The sequence below is a fragment of the Erpetoichthys calabaricus genome, chromosome 10 (assembly GCF_900747795.2).
Source record: "Erpetoichthys calabaricus chromosome 10, fErpCal1.3, whole genome shotgun sequence".
Lineage (NCBI taxonomy): Eukaryota > Metazoa > Chordata > Cladistia > Polypteriformes > Polypteridae > Erpetoichthys > Erpetoichthys calabaricus.
The window spans coordinates 19,527,427-19,540,349 of NC_041403.2; the positions used below are offsets into that span (position 1 = coordinate 19,527,427).

The 12,923-nt window shown below is 43.5% G+C and overlaps 1 protein-coding gene across 1 annotated transcript in view; it reads left to right on the forward strand.

Moving 5' to 3' along the window:
• Window positions 1-12,923, forward strand: part of sgip1a (SH3GL interacting endocytic adaptor 1a) — a 337,919-nt gene that overhangs the window by 193,573 nt on the left and 131,423 nt on the right. Inside the window, exon 9 of the mRNA XM_051932771.1 lies at window positions 12,146-12,203. Within this exon, the coding sequence (XP_051788731.1) occupies window positions 12,146-12,203 (58 nt within the window). The remainder of the gene's footprint in view (window positions 1-12,145; window positions 12,204-12,923) is intronic.

A 12,923-nucleotide genomic window follows, 5' to 3' on the forward strand; every position in this document is an offset into this window, starting at 1 on the left:
CCTCTTCCCTGACAGCTCTATCCTTAGCATCCTTCTCCCAATATACTCAACATCTCTCCTCTGCACATGTCCAAACCAATGCAATCTCGCCTCTCTGACTTTGTCTCCAAACTTGAGCTGACCTTCTAATGTCCTCATTTCTAGTCCTGTCCATCCTCGTCACATCCAGTGCAAATCTTAGCATCTTTAACTTTGCCACCTTCAGCTCTGTCTCCTGCTTTCTGGTCCGTGCCACCGTCTCCAACCCATATAACATAGCTGAGCATTTTGTGATAATAAATCTTGTGGAAACTGGCCCGGACACAGACAGGTAGACACCAATGGTTCATCAGCCAACACACGTTTATTTACACCGTTCATATTCACAATAATAAAGTGCCACACACAACCCCAGTACTTCCCCAAAGTCCAAGCCTTCTTGGTGTGGCGGAAGTATCGGCTGCGCACCCGGAAGCATGCCGGGTGTCCCTGGTCTTCTTACCCCCAGCACTTCCGGGTGTGGCGGAAGTGCTGAGGGCCAGGGCTCCTCAGGCATTGGGGCGCCCCCTGGTGGTGACCACGGGCCCCTATAGGGTTGAGCTTCTAAGCTCTGTTCCCATGGTCCCCAAAGCCACCAGGGCGGTCACCCCCTCATGGTCTGGAGGAGGTCCTCCTGGGTATCCCAGCTGGGTACCACCCCAGCCACTTGCCACAGTCTTTTATTTATAAAGTTCCTATGTTTGCCCATTTTTTGACGGGCCGGGGTTTGACAAGTTTCTCCACCTCTGCTGGGCATTTTTGGACTCTGCTTTCTTTAAAGGCCTAATGCTTTTTTCATTGTACTTAAACACAACAAAATGACCCTCCCAGTCGTGCCTGAGCTGCTTCATTGGTCAGTGTTGCACCTCCAGTAATCCAGAAGCTGAGTCAGAGGCTACAGAGCCGCAGTAAGTGGAGGCTGGCATGCTGAAGGCTCTCTCTGTCTGCCATTTTCCATGCTGAGGAGTGGCCATGTCTCTCTGCGTCTCAGTTTCAGCTGCTCTGTTCACACAGATGGCCGTGCTGCCTACTTCTACCATTCCATTCAAGGGCCATGCTGGACATGCTGTAGTACATGCTTGCCTGTTCTCCTCCTCCATCTAGTTTCCATGGTGGGAAGAACCGAATTACAATGTGAGCCAATCCTGACAGTGTGGTAAGAGTATGGGATTGGGGGCATAGGTCTACATAAAATAGGGTCATCCTAGGACCCCACCATGACAAAGCACTTTGTGCACCCAGCGTCCATTAATAAGGATTTATTGTTACTGCTGGCTAGAAGAATGACACAGCAGTTAGTGTCAGTGTCCCCCAGAGACAGAAAGTTCTTTTCCATCCTCCGATCTCAGATACATACGGTGCCCGCCATAATGTTTGAGACAAAGACACATTTTCCTTTGATTGACCCCTCTGATCCACAGTTTAAAATGACACATCAAAAAAATTACATACTTTTATTTAAGGGTAGTTGCATATTTTCAGTCACAGGAGGTAGAAATGACAATATTTTTTATACATGGTCCCCCCATTTTAGGGCACCATAATGTTTGGCACACAGCAATGACAGGTTCTTTGTCATGTATCCCTGGCATACAATGACTGCTTGAAGTCTGCGATTCAAAGACACCACCAGGTGCTGAGGATCTTCTTTGGTGATGCTGTGCCAAGCCTCTAGTGCCGCCATCTTCAGCTCCTGCTTGTGTTGGGGGCTTGACCCCTTACATTTTCTCTTCAGCATATGGATGGCCTGCTCAACTGGATTTCAATTTGGTGACTGGCTTGGCCATTCAAGAATTTTCCATTTTTTTAGCTTTGAAACCCCCCTGTGTTGCCTTAGCAGTATGTTTGGGTCATTATCTTGTAAAGGATGAAATGCCATCCAAGAAATTTGGGGGGCATTTACTGGTACTTGAACAGATCAGATGTTTCTGCACAGCTCAGAATTCATTGTGCAATTGTTGTCAGCTGTTCCATCATCAGTGGACAGAAGTGGGCCAGGAAACTGTGGCATCCATACATGCCTAAGACAAAACCCCATGTTTCACAGATGATGTGGTCTGCTTTGGATCTCGTGCAGTTCCTTATGGTCTCCACACTTTGCTCTCGCCGTCACTCTGATCAGGTTCATCATCTGTCCACAAGTCCCTTTTCCACAATTCTGCAGGCTCTTTTAAGTCCTTTTTGTCAAACTGTAATCTGGCCATTCTGTCTTTGTGGTTAGCATCTTGCAGTGTGGCCTGTGTTCATTTCTGTTCTCTGACGCACACACTTATCGGCCCCCTGAAGTCTGTTTCTGATCTGTCGCATAGGCATTTGTGGCTTTTTCTTTACCATAATGAGGATTCTTCCATCATCAGCATTGGAGGTCTTCCTCGGCCCACCAGTACCTTTGTGATTACTGAGTTCACCAGTGTGTTCTCTCTTTTTCATGATATTCCAGCCGGTTGATTTTGGTCATCCTAAGGTTTTACCGATGACTCTAATGGTTTTATTCTTATTTTTCATCCTCCAAATGGTTTCTTTGACTTTCATTGGCAAAGCTGTTGTCCTCATTTAGAACAATGGCAACTACAAATTCCAAAGGGTAGAAGCAAACAAGAGGTATTGTATGAAGCCATGAAACCCACCTGAGCAATCACAAACACCAGAGACGCCAATTGTCCCAAACATTATGGTGCCCTGAAATGCATGTAGAAAAAGTGTTGTTGTTTCTAAATGGTGTGACCAAAATGTATGGAAATCCCCTTAAATGAAAGCCTGCAGTGTACACTTTAACCAAGATGTCTGAACTGTTTAATTTGTAATTTTAAACTGTGGAGCTGAGGGATAAATCAAGGATGATCCTGTCTTTGTCCCTCACGTTATGGAGTGCACCGTGAATGTTGTACAGTCATATGAAAAAGTTTGGGAGCCCCTCTCAGCCTGCATAATAATTGACTCTCCTTTCAACAAAAAATATAACAGTGGTATGTCTTTCATTTCATTCATTAGGAACATCTGAGTACTGGGATGTTTTCCAAACAAAGATTTCACATACACAGGATGAGATGTTTAACATCCATAGTGCCGGGGACTATGCAAGGCAGGGGCGTCCTCTTCCCTGAGCCAAGCTTACACCTGACAGCATACCTAAAAGAAGGAATCGCACTATGTTTCCGATGTCTTGAGGAGGCTGGACAGCCATATCACTGGGGTTGTCAGGTGGGCTCCTACTTTCATCATCGTTTCACTGACTAGGCCCACAACGTCTCCAGTAGCCTCTGCAGTGGTATCTGGCGTCCCAGAACCACCCCACTCTGCATTTGTCCAGCCTTCTTATTTGGGAGACCAGATAGGGTCTTTTCTTTTAATCCATAGCCACTGGCTGCTGCATTCGGCTACCCTAGATATATCCTTAATGGCATAAGGTAGGGCATGCCCATTAATGCCAGAGACCCTCATCAGCCTTACAGTGGATGTTGCAACAAAGCCCCTGCATTCAACCTCCACTGGGTAGATTTTTACATTCCATCCTTGCTGTTCTGCCTCTGCTGCAAGCTCGGAATATCTTAGTTTTTTCCTTTCAAAAACTCCCTGCACTGCATCTTCCCAGAGAACTGTGAGCTCGACAAAATATATCTTGCGCTGTGTGCCTGACCACAAGACCAGGTCAGGCCTCCGGTTGGTGACTGCTATTTCTGGTGGGACTGTGAGTCGTTGGCCCACGTCCACCAGCATTTGCCAGTCCCACGCTGTCTCCATCTCGCCCAATCTGGTCTTCAGGGAAAACTTGTGTTGCCTTTGGTCCCCTTCCTGAACAAACAACAAGACACATTTAAGTTGGGCTCTCTGGGTGGCAGGCCATTGATGGCAGTTTTGTTGCTTTCCAGAGTAGCTGCAAGACATTTTATCACTTGGTCGTGTCTCCAGGTATATCGTCCTTGAGAGAGGCTTACTTTGCATCCTGTGAGGATGTGCCACAGTGTACCTGGTGTTGAGCAGAGGGGGCATGATGGATCTTTGCCTAACCATTGGTTGAGGTTTTGAGGAGTAGGGAGGACATCATAGGTAGCTCGAATGAAGAAACTTATCCTACCTACTTCCATCATCCATATGTCCTTCCAGCTGATCTTTCGCTTTTCGAAATTCTCCCACCTCGTCCATTGGCCCTGCTTAGCCTGTGCCACAGCCTTGGCCCACCTTCTCTGCTTTTTAGTGAAGCAGTATTTAGTTGTATGAAATTAAATCAAATGTGAAAAACTGGCTGAGCACAAATGTGGGTCCCCTTGTCATTTTGCTGATTTGATTGCCTGTTACTGCTCAATGCTGATTACTTGCAACACTAAATTGGTTGGATGAGCTCGCTAAGCCTTGACCTTCATAGACAGGTGTGTCCAATCATGAGATATAAAAGGTATTTAAGGTGGTCAATTGCAAGTTGTGCTTCCTTCCCTTTGACTCTCCTCTGAAGAGTGACAGCATGGGATCATCAAAGCAACTCTCCAAAGATCTGAAAACAAAGATTGTTGAGTCTCCTGGTTTAGGGGATGGCTACAAAAAGCCATCTCAGAGGTTTAAACTGTCAGTTTCAACTGTAAGGAATGGAATCAGGAAATGGAAGGCCACAGGCACAGTTGCTGTTAAACCCAGCAGGTCTGTCAGGCCAAGAAAAATACAGGAGTGGCATATGAGCAGGATTGTGAGAATGGTTATAGACAACCCACAGATCACCTCCACAGACCTGCAAGAACATCTTGCTGCAGATGGTGTATCTGTACATCGCTCTACAATTCAGCACAATTTACACAAAGAACATCTGTATGGCAGGGTGATGAGAAAGAAGCCCTTTCTGCACTCACGCCACAAACAGAGTCGCTTGTTGTATGCCAATGCTCATTTAGACAAGCCAGATTCATTTTGGAACAAAGTGCTTTGGACTGATGAGACAAAAATTGAGTTATTTGGTCAGAACAAAAAGCGCTTTTCATGGCAGAAGAAGAACACCGCATTCCAAGAAAAACATCTGCTACCTACTGTCAAATTTGGTGGAGGTTCCATCATGCTGTGTGGCAAGTTCAGGGACTGGGGCCCTTGTTAAAGTCGATGGTCAGATGAATTCAACCCAATATCAACAAATTCTTCAGGATAATGTTCAAGCATCAGTCACAGAGTTGAAGTTACGCAGAGGTTGGATATTCCAACAAGACAATGACCCAAAACACAGTTCGAAATCTACAAAGGCATTCATACAGATGGAGAAGTACAATGTTCTGGAATGGCCATCACAGTCCCCTGACTTGAATATCATCGAAAATCTATGGGATGATTTGAAGCAGGCTGTCCATCAAATTTAATTGAACTGGAGAGATTTTGTATGAAGAATGGTCAACAATACCTCCATGTAGAATCCAGACACTCATCAGAGGCTATAGGAGGACAGCGTCTAGAGGATGTTAGATTAGCAAAAGGAGGCTCAACTAAGTATTGATGTCATATCTCTGTTGAGGTGCCCAAATTTATGCACCTGTCTAATTTTGTTATGATGCATATTTCATATTTTCTGTTATTCCAATAAACTTAATGTCACTGCTGAAATACTACTGTGTCCATAAGGCATGTCAGATATTAAAAGGAAGTTGCTACTTTGAAAGCTCAGTCAGTGATAAACAAAAATCCAAAGAATTAAGAGGGGTTCCCAAACTTTTCATATGACTGTATAAGCTGGCCCTGCCTGACTGAGTGTGGAGGTGCCTTCTCCAGGGTCGGATTTTTCCCTGCACTTAATTTTGCTTGTCATCGGCTCCTGCCCTCCATGACACTGAGGTGAGCTAAGTCAGGCTGATAGCATCTAGAATTATAGAGCTATGTACTGTACAACAATTGAGTTTCTCCCAGAGGGTTTGTTTCCTTTTGGTGATACATGGCTGATTCTTTCTTTCAAATTATTCTGTTCACTTTAATCAACTTTTTTATTTCCCTGCATCACATTGTTTAGCGCTTTAGTCAAAATGTAACTGTCACATTTCCACTCTACAAGATGAAGGAGTATTCTCACCATTTTGGAGATGACTCCTTTCCTGGCCGCCGAAGTCTACCTCACCCGGGTGTAATGGTGTTAACGCGTCCCTCGAGAGGAAGACACAAGCCTCACAAATCACAAGCAGCGCTGTGCACACCGATGTCCTCCGCTGGTCAGCTAGAAGTTGTTTTTGTGTGTGCCCGAAACCAATCTGCACATGGAATTTCCGTGTCTTTTGGATGGTTCCCTTTTTAGTCCTCCCTCCAAGCTCCTTCTCATCTCCATTTTTCAAACCACGCGCCACTTTTCTCTATTTTAAGCCAGTCCATCCTCTTACGATCCACACCAGCGCATTTATACAAGGACGCGCAGGTGTGGTCTGTCCCCCTTCTCCCCTTAAAGACATATCTCCATACCTAGGAGATATATTCCAACGAGAACAAAGGGCAGAAACAGACACAGCACAAAAAATATGCAGCAACCGTTACATACTGTTACTTTGGTTTATTATATGCTTTGCTGCCAATGCCTGCGTTATCCTCCTTGTACGTTTTGGGTGGTTCCCCAAGAGATGGGACCACCTGCCAGTCATTGGCAGATACCACACTCCGCCCTATAAACTTGGAGGGTCTCCCATAGTTCCTGGTGGTTCATTTTGAAAGCGCTTGGGAGTTGTGGGCAGTTCTGTGTTCTTTCTGTGCTTTTTGAAATCACTGGAGTTTTGAACCCGTTCTCTGTTTTTGACCTTTTACTCAAATTTGAATTGTGTTTGCTTTCCCTCTTTTGTGCTCCATGGAGCTTCTTCTGCTACAGAGCATTTTTTCATTTTTTTATTTTTAAACATTTTATTGAATTTATTAAAATCAAACAACATACCATACAAGCAAGTAAATTTTACAAAACGTCAAACCCCACCCATGAGAAAGAGAGCTAGGCCAACATAGTGAAATAGTAGAAAAGATAAGTAAGTAAATAAATAGAATAAAAAAGGGGAAGAGAATCCGCTTCCTCAATTTAAATGCTTATTCTAAAATGTTATTAATCAGATCCTGCCAGGTTTTAAAAAAGTTTTGCACAGATCCTCTGAGTATTTCATTTTTTCCAATTTCAAGTACAGTGGAACCTCAGTTTGCAAGTAACTTGGTTTATGAGTGTTTTGCAAGACGAGCTAAAATTTTTAATAACTTTTGACTTGATAAACGAGCGAGGTCTTGCAATACGAGTAGTATGTATACGGTTTGTTTGCTGAGCATCATGTGATCACAACTGAGCTGATGGTTCTTCTCTCTTTTGCTGCAGGATTGTGGGCAATCATCTCCTATTCTCCATCTGAGTTGGCGTGCCTCACTCATAGTCAACATCCGTACGAGCGTATACTGCTTACTACAGCATTAGCATTGTGACTGTGTGTGTGTGTGTGTGTGTGTGTGCTGTGACATGCGAGTCCCTGTCTTGCACCCTAAAACACGAAGCTGAGTCTCAGTACTTTAGCAACACCAGCTTTATTCAGCTTGAAACAGCAACAGCGCGGTTATTTATTGTAGCGGGATCTGCCGCTCTCCTATACACAGACACAGCAGTCAGGCAGGGCCGTGGCCAAGTAGTACTGTGCCCTGCGCATTTATAATGTTCCTTGTTCCTTGTATCACCCATTGACGGCAGGCGCTTATAACATGTCTGTGATCTTTTCGAATTCGCTTTTACGGCGAACTGCTACAGTGCTGGGAGACTGCGATTGCTTTGGGACGCTCTTCTGTGTGTCATCCCGTTGGGTGGAATCCCACAAGAGTTTAGAAACTCACTCACACCAGCCATGATTATTTTCAAAGGTAAAGTGCAGGTTAATTTGTTTTATGTATTTTTACTTTAGAATTTGTTTTAGTCATTTTTATATGAATAGTTTTCGGTTGTGGAACGAATCATCTGAGTTTCCATTATTTCTTATAGGGAAATTCACTTTGATATACGAGTGCTTTGGACTGCGAGCACGTTTCCGGAACAAATTCTGCTCGCAAACCGAGGTTCCACTGTAGTATATAAAATTGGTTATCCAAAGATTGAAAAGAGCATTCTTTCTTAAAAAACTAGGGGGCTCTACCCCCTGCTCGCTTCGCTCACCAACCCCCTCGGCCTGCGCTACACGCCAGCCAATTCACGTCTCTGCCACTCGTGTATTTGGATTTCTCTTTCACCAAAACAAATCTTTTAATTCTCGCGGATAGGCCTCTTCATTGGGACGAAACACTACTGTTACCTGATGGCAACACGAATTAAACAATCTACAAGTCTCTGACTTAAAGTTTAAATCCGAACAATATCTACATACTGTAAAAAGGCGCTATATAGGCACCTGACCCGACACAGACTCACACCAGAGGCACTTGTAAAACTCAAGAACTTTTATTTTTCTTCCCCGTGACCCCCAAAGGCACAACACAGTCCCCAGTACATAAATAAACACACAAGCACACTCTTCTTTGGCACCACCACTCCTCCTCTAAGCTTCATCCTCCTCCTCCCAACTCTGGCTCCTGGAGTGGTGGTTGCTGGGCCCTTTTATAGTCCACCCGGAAGTGCTCCAGGTAGTTGATTGCCGAGTTCCGGCTGCACTTCCGGGTGTGGCGAATACGCTGCCCATACAGGCTCAGGAGTCCCAGCTGCAGCACCTCCTGGCGGCGCCTGCGGGACACAACAGGGCTGCACCCAACTCCAATTCCCATGGAGCACTGCAGGAAACCAAGGCACCGCTCCAACCCAGGGGGTCAGCCATCTAGTGTCCAGGGGGAGGTTTTGCACAGTCCAGGGCTGCTCCCCCTGAATATACATTGAAGGGGTGTCCCAGCCGGACATGGACCCTGGCTGTCTGCCACAATACTTATGTCATATCACCTATGTCCATATATTTGATCTCTTTTCACTGTTCCGTTATTTCACCAAGTAATAATTTCCATTTGTTTGCGCTAATGCGATCTTTACCATCAGTTTTTTGAGACTTTCAAATTTTATTACTTTCATAATCTCTAGCCTGCTCGGCAAATATCACACCAATGTTTTTGAACCTCTTTACGACATTCTACTTTGTCTTCTACTCTTTGTCTTTTATTTCCGACCCCGCTTGAAGCTGAGAGCGCAGGAACTGTGTCTGACAATAGCATTCACACGAATGAGAAGTGATTGGACCGGGGGCGTGGCTGTAAATGTTTGCGAGGAGGGCGGGACTTGTCAAAATCTCTTGGCAAAAAGTCTCGTCTCACGGGACCTAAAATTATCTCTCGCGGGGCCTGAAATTATCTCCAAGAAAGTCTCGTCCCAAGATTTCTTTTTATAATAGAAATAAATCTTTTATTTTATAAAGATTCTTTCAAGCCCTTTTTGTGTCTAGCCGGGGTTTTGACAGTAAATCCCCCTCTAGTGTGTAATTATGGAAATTCTTGTAGGACTGACTTTGGGACTCCCCGGTTTTCAACAACTACAAGGACTGCACAAATTGAGGATGTTAAGATTGTTCTTTAATCTTTTGGTCTTTATCCATTTGTTTGTTCTTTTTGTGCTGTAACCCGTTGTTTGTCCACAGTCTGGGTCTTTTTTGCAATTTTTGCATCAGCGTCTTTCCCCAGAATTTCTTGTTCAATGCTCTTAGGAGTTCAACTGGTTCTGTTTAAGGTTCATTCTGCCATAGCCAAATGTTTGTAATCGTCTTCTTCCTTTTGTGCTTCGTCCTTTTGGTCAGGTCAGTGTTTTGTAATCATTCTTGCTTTTGGATTCTCTGCTTTTGACCCTTTGCTCTGATATTTACGATTGTTGCTCTTTCTCTAAGAGAGTTTAATAGATTTGTTTTTATTATTATTTTTAATTTTCTTTTCGGAATCTTTTTGTAATGACCGGACTTTAGTTTTGTGTTTTTGGATTTTGAAATTTCGAATTTAGATGCGTGTATTTCTATAGCTTTGCTACATTTTGAAATTCTTTCTTTCATATAATCCATAAGTAATTAAATGTTTGCATTGGTCAAGGCGTTTTGAATAGTTTTAGCCTTCCCCGGTGGGGTAATTCATAGCATAGGACATGATAGAATTTTTATTCTAAATAAGTCTCATTCTGTTTCTCTGTCTATGCAAGCTTTGCAAATGAGACGTCACGGCCAGAGCCCTCCATGCTGCCCACCCGCTCATAAAGCCTAAAGTCTTTTCGTAAATAAGAATAATAAAGGTCTACCCCTCACCCCTACCCATTACCTTAAAGTTAGTGTCAGTAGGCCCCTGATGTTAAGTCTGTATTTCTATTTATTTATTTATGTATGTATGTATGTATGTACTGTATGTATGTATTTATTTATTTATCTCTTTTACCCCTAATTTTAATTATTGATTTCATTTATGAACCCTAATTTTATTAAGAAAACAAATGTATAGAAAGATCACTTTATTTTATGGACTTATTTTATTTCTTATCTCTTTTAATGTGCATTTAACAAACATTCCTTTAGATATCTTTTAAATCTTTTTAGGGGTAGTGTGGGGGGGGGGGGGGGATCTATTTTTAGAACCCTACTCATTTTACCTTTTTTAAGACTTTAGGGGGTATTTTATATAAGGATCTTTTAAGCACATCTTACAAAGAGATTATTTAAAGATTATTTATTTATTTATTTATCTACTTATTTATTGATTGATTTTTAGGGAGAAAGCCGGCTGGGTACAAGACCTTAAACTTATATTTATTATTTTAGACTATGTGTGCCAGAGCATTGCCTCTTCTTCCTCTTTTGGCTGCTCCCGTTAGGGGTTGCCACAGTGGATCGTCTTCTTCCATATCTTTCTGTCCTTGTCATCTTGTTCTGTCACCCCCATCACCTGCATGTCCCCTCTCACCACATCCATCAACCTTCTCTTAGGCCTTCCTCTTCTCCTCTTCCCTGGCAGCTCTATCCTTAACATCCTTTTCCCATCAGAATCTCTCCTCTGCACATGTCCAAACCAACACTATCTCGCCTCTCTGACTTTGTCTCCCAACTGTCCAACTTCAGCTGACCCTCTAATGTCCTCGTTTCTAATCCTGTCCATCCTTGTCACACCCAATGCAAATCTTAGCATCTTTAACTCTGCCACCTCCCGCTCTGTGTCCTGCTTTCTGGTCAGTGCCACCGTCTCCAACCCATATGACATAACTGGTCTCACTACCGTCCTGTAGACCTTCCCTTTCACTCTTGCTGATATCCGTCTGTCACAAATCACTCCTGACACTCTTCTCCACCCATTCCACCCTGCCTGCACTCTCTTTTTCACCTCTCTCCCACAATCCCTGTTACTCTGTATTGTTGATCCCAAGTATTTAAACTCATCCACCTTCACCAACTCTGCTCCCTGCATCCTCACCATTCCACTGACTTCCCTCTCATTTACACACATGTATTCTGTCTTGTTTCTATTGATCTTCATTCCTCTCCTCTCCTCTCCACCTCTCCAGGGTCTCCTGAACCTGCTCCCTACTATCGCTACAGATCACAATGTCATCAGAAAACATCATAGGCCACAGGGACTCCTGTCTAATCTCGACTGTCAACCTGTCCATCACCATTAACAATAAGAAAGGGCTCTGAGCCGATCCCTGATTTAATCCCACCTCCGTCACTCCTACCGCAGACCTCACCACTGTCACACTTCCCTCATACATATCCTGTACAACTCTTACGTACTTCTTTGCCACTCCCAACTTCCTCATACAATACCACAGCTCCTCTCGAGGCACCCTGTCATATGCTTTCTCCAGGTCCACAAAGACGCAATGCAACTCCTTCTGGCCTTCTCTAAACTTCTCCATCAACGCCCTCAGAGGTTACATCACATCTGTGGTGCTCTTTCTTGGCATGAAACCATACTGCTGCTCACTAATCATCACCTCACTTCTTAACCGAGCTTCCACTACTCTTTCCCATAACTTTATGCTGTGGCTCATAAATTTTATACAGTTCTGCACATGCCAGAGCATTGCCATAAGGCACATATCCCCTAACCTAATCCTAACCCTAGCAGGCGTCGTGGAGTGGATCTGAGAAACAGTGTACCTGATCTGTTTAATGCAAAATAAATGGTGGCCAACCAAATGTAATGACTTAACATTCTCTTGTAGGTGAAGAAATTGCAAGACCAAGGCGTTCAACACCAACACCTACTCCAGACAATGTCAGGTCTGTCGGTGGATTCTTTATTGACATTTTCAATGCTATTTAATTTTAAGCCCTTTTTTATCTGTGTGTCATCAGTGTTGTTTTACTTATTATTATTTCATTATTATGATTATTATTATATTTCATTATTATTTATTATTTTTAACATCATTACATTTGCCTTTCAAATGTTCTTTTTTAATTTGTTCGGGTGTGCCATATTAATATTACTAAAATGATGTTTGACTCTGATTGCATTGTGCATGTTGTCTACTTCTATGTATTCTGTAACGTTTGTTTAACGCGTCTTGAGTCATTTTTTGTTTTGTTTTTTTTTGTTTTTTGAGCCTTGCCATATAAATGTGCCGGCTATTTATTTAGTGTCTGCGTTATGAACGTGCTTCAGAAGTGCTGCTCCTTTCTGGGCTACAGTAAAAAATGGCCATATTAACTCACTCAGTATAAGGACAGGGATGCCAGTCCTGTGAGTATTTACCGCCTGTTTGATGACTGCTTTCATGTGCTGTAAGTCTGTCATTTCTATGTGATTTATTGGTTCTTGAGGGGAAATTCACTTAAATATGAGTCACTCTAAAAGATGGAGGTAGCCTGTGGTTACGGGTGCCTGAAGGATGAAGCCCTGGGGAAATCTGAAGTACATACACACTCACCGGCCACCTTGCCAGTACCCATTGGACCCCCTTTCGCCTTCAGAACTGCCCTAATTTCTTCATGGCACAG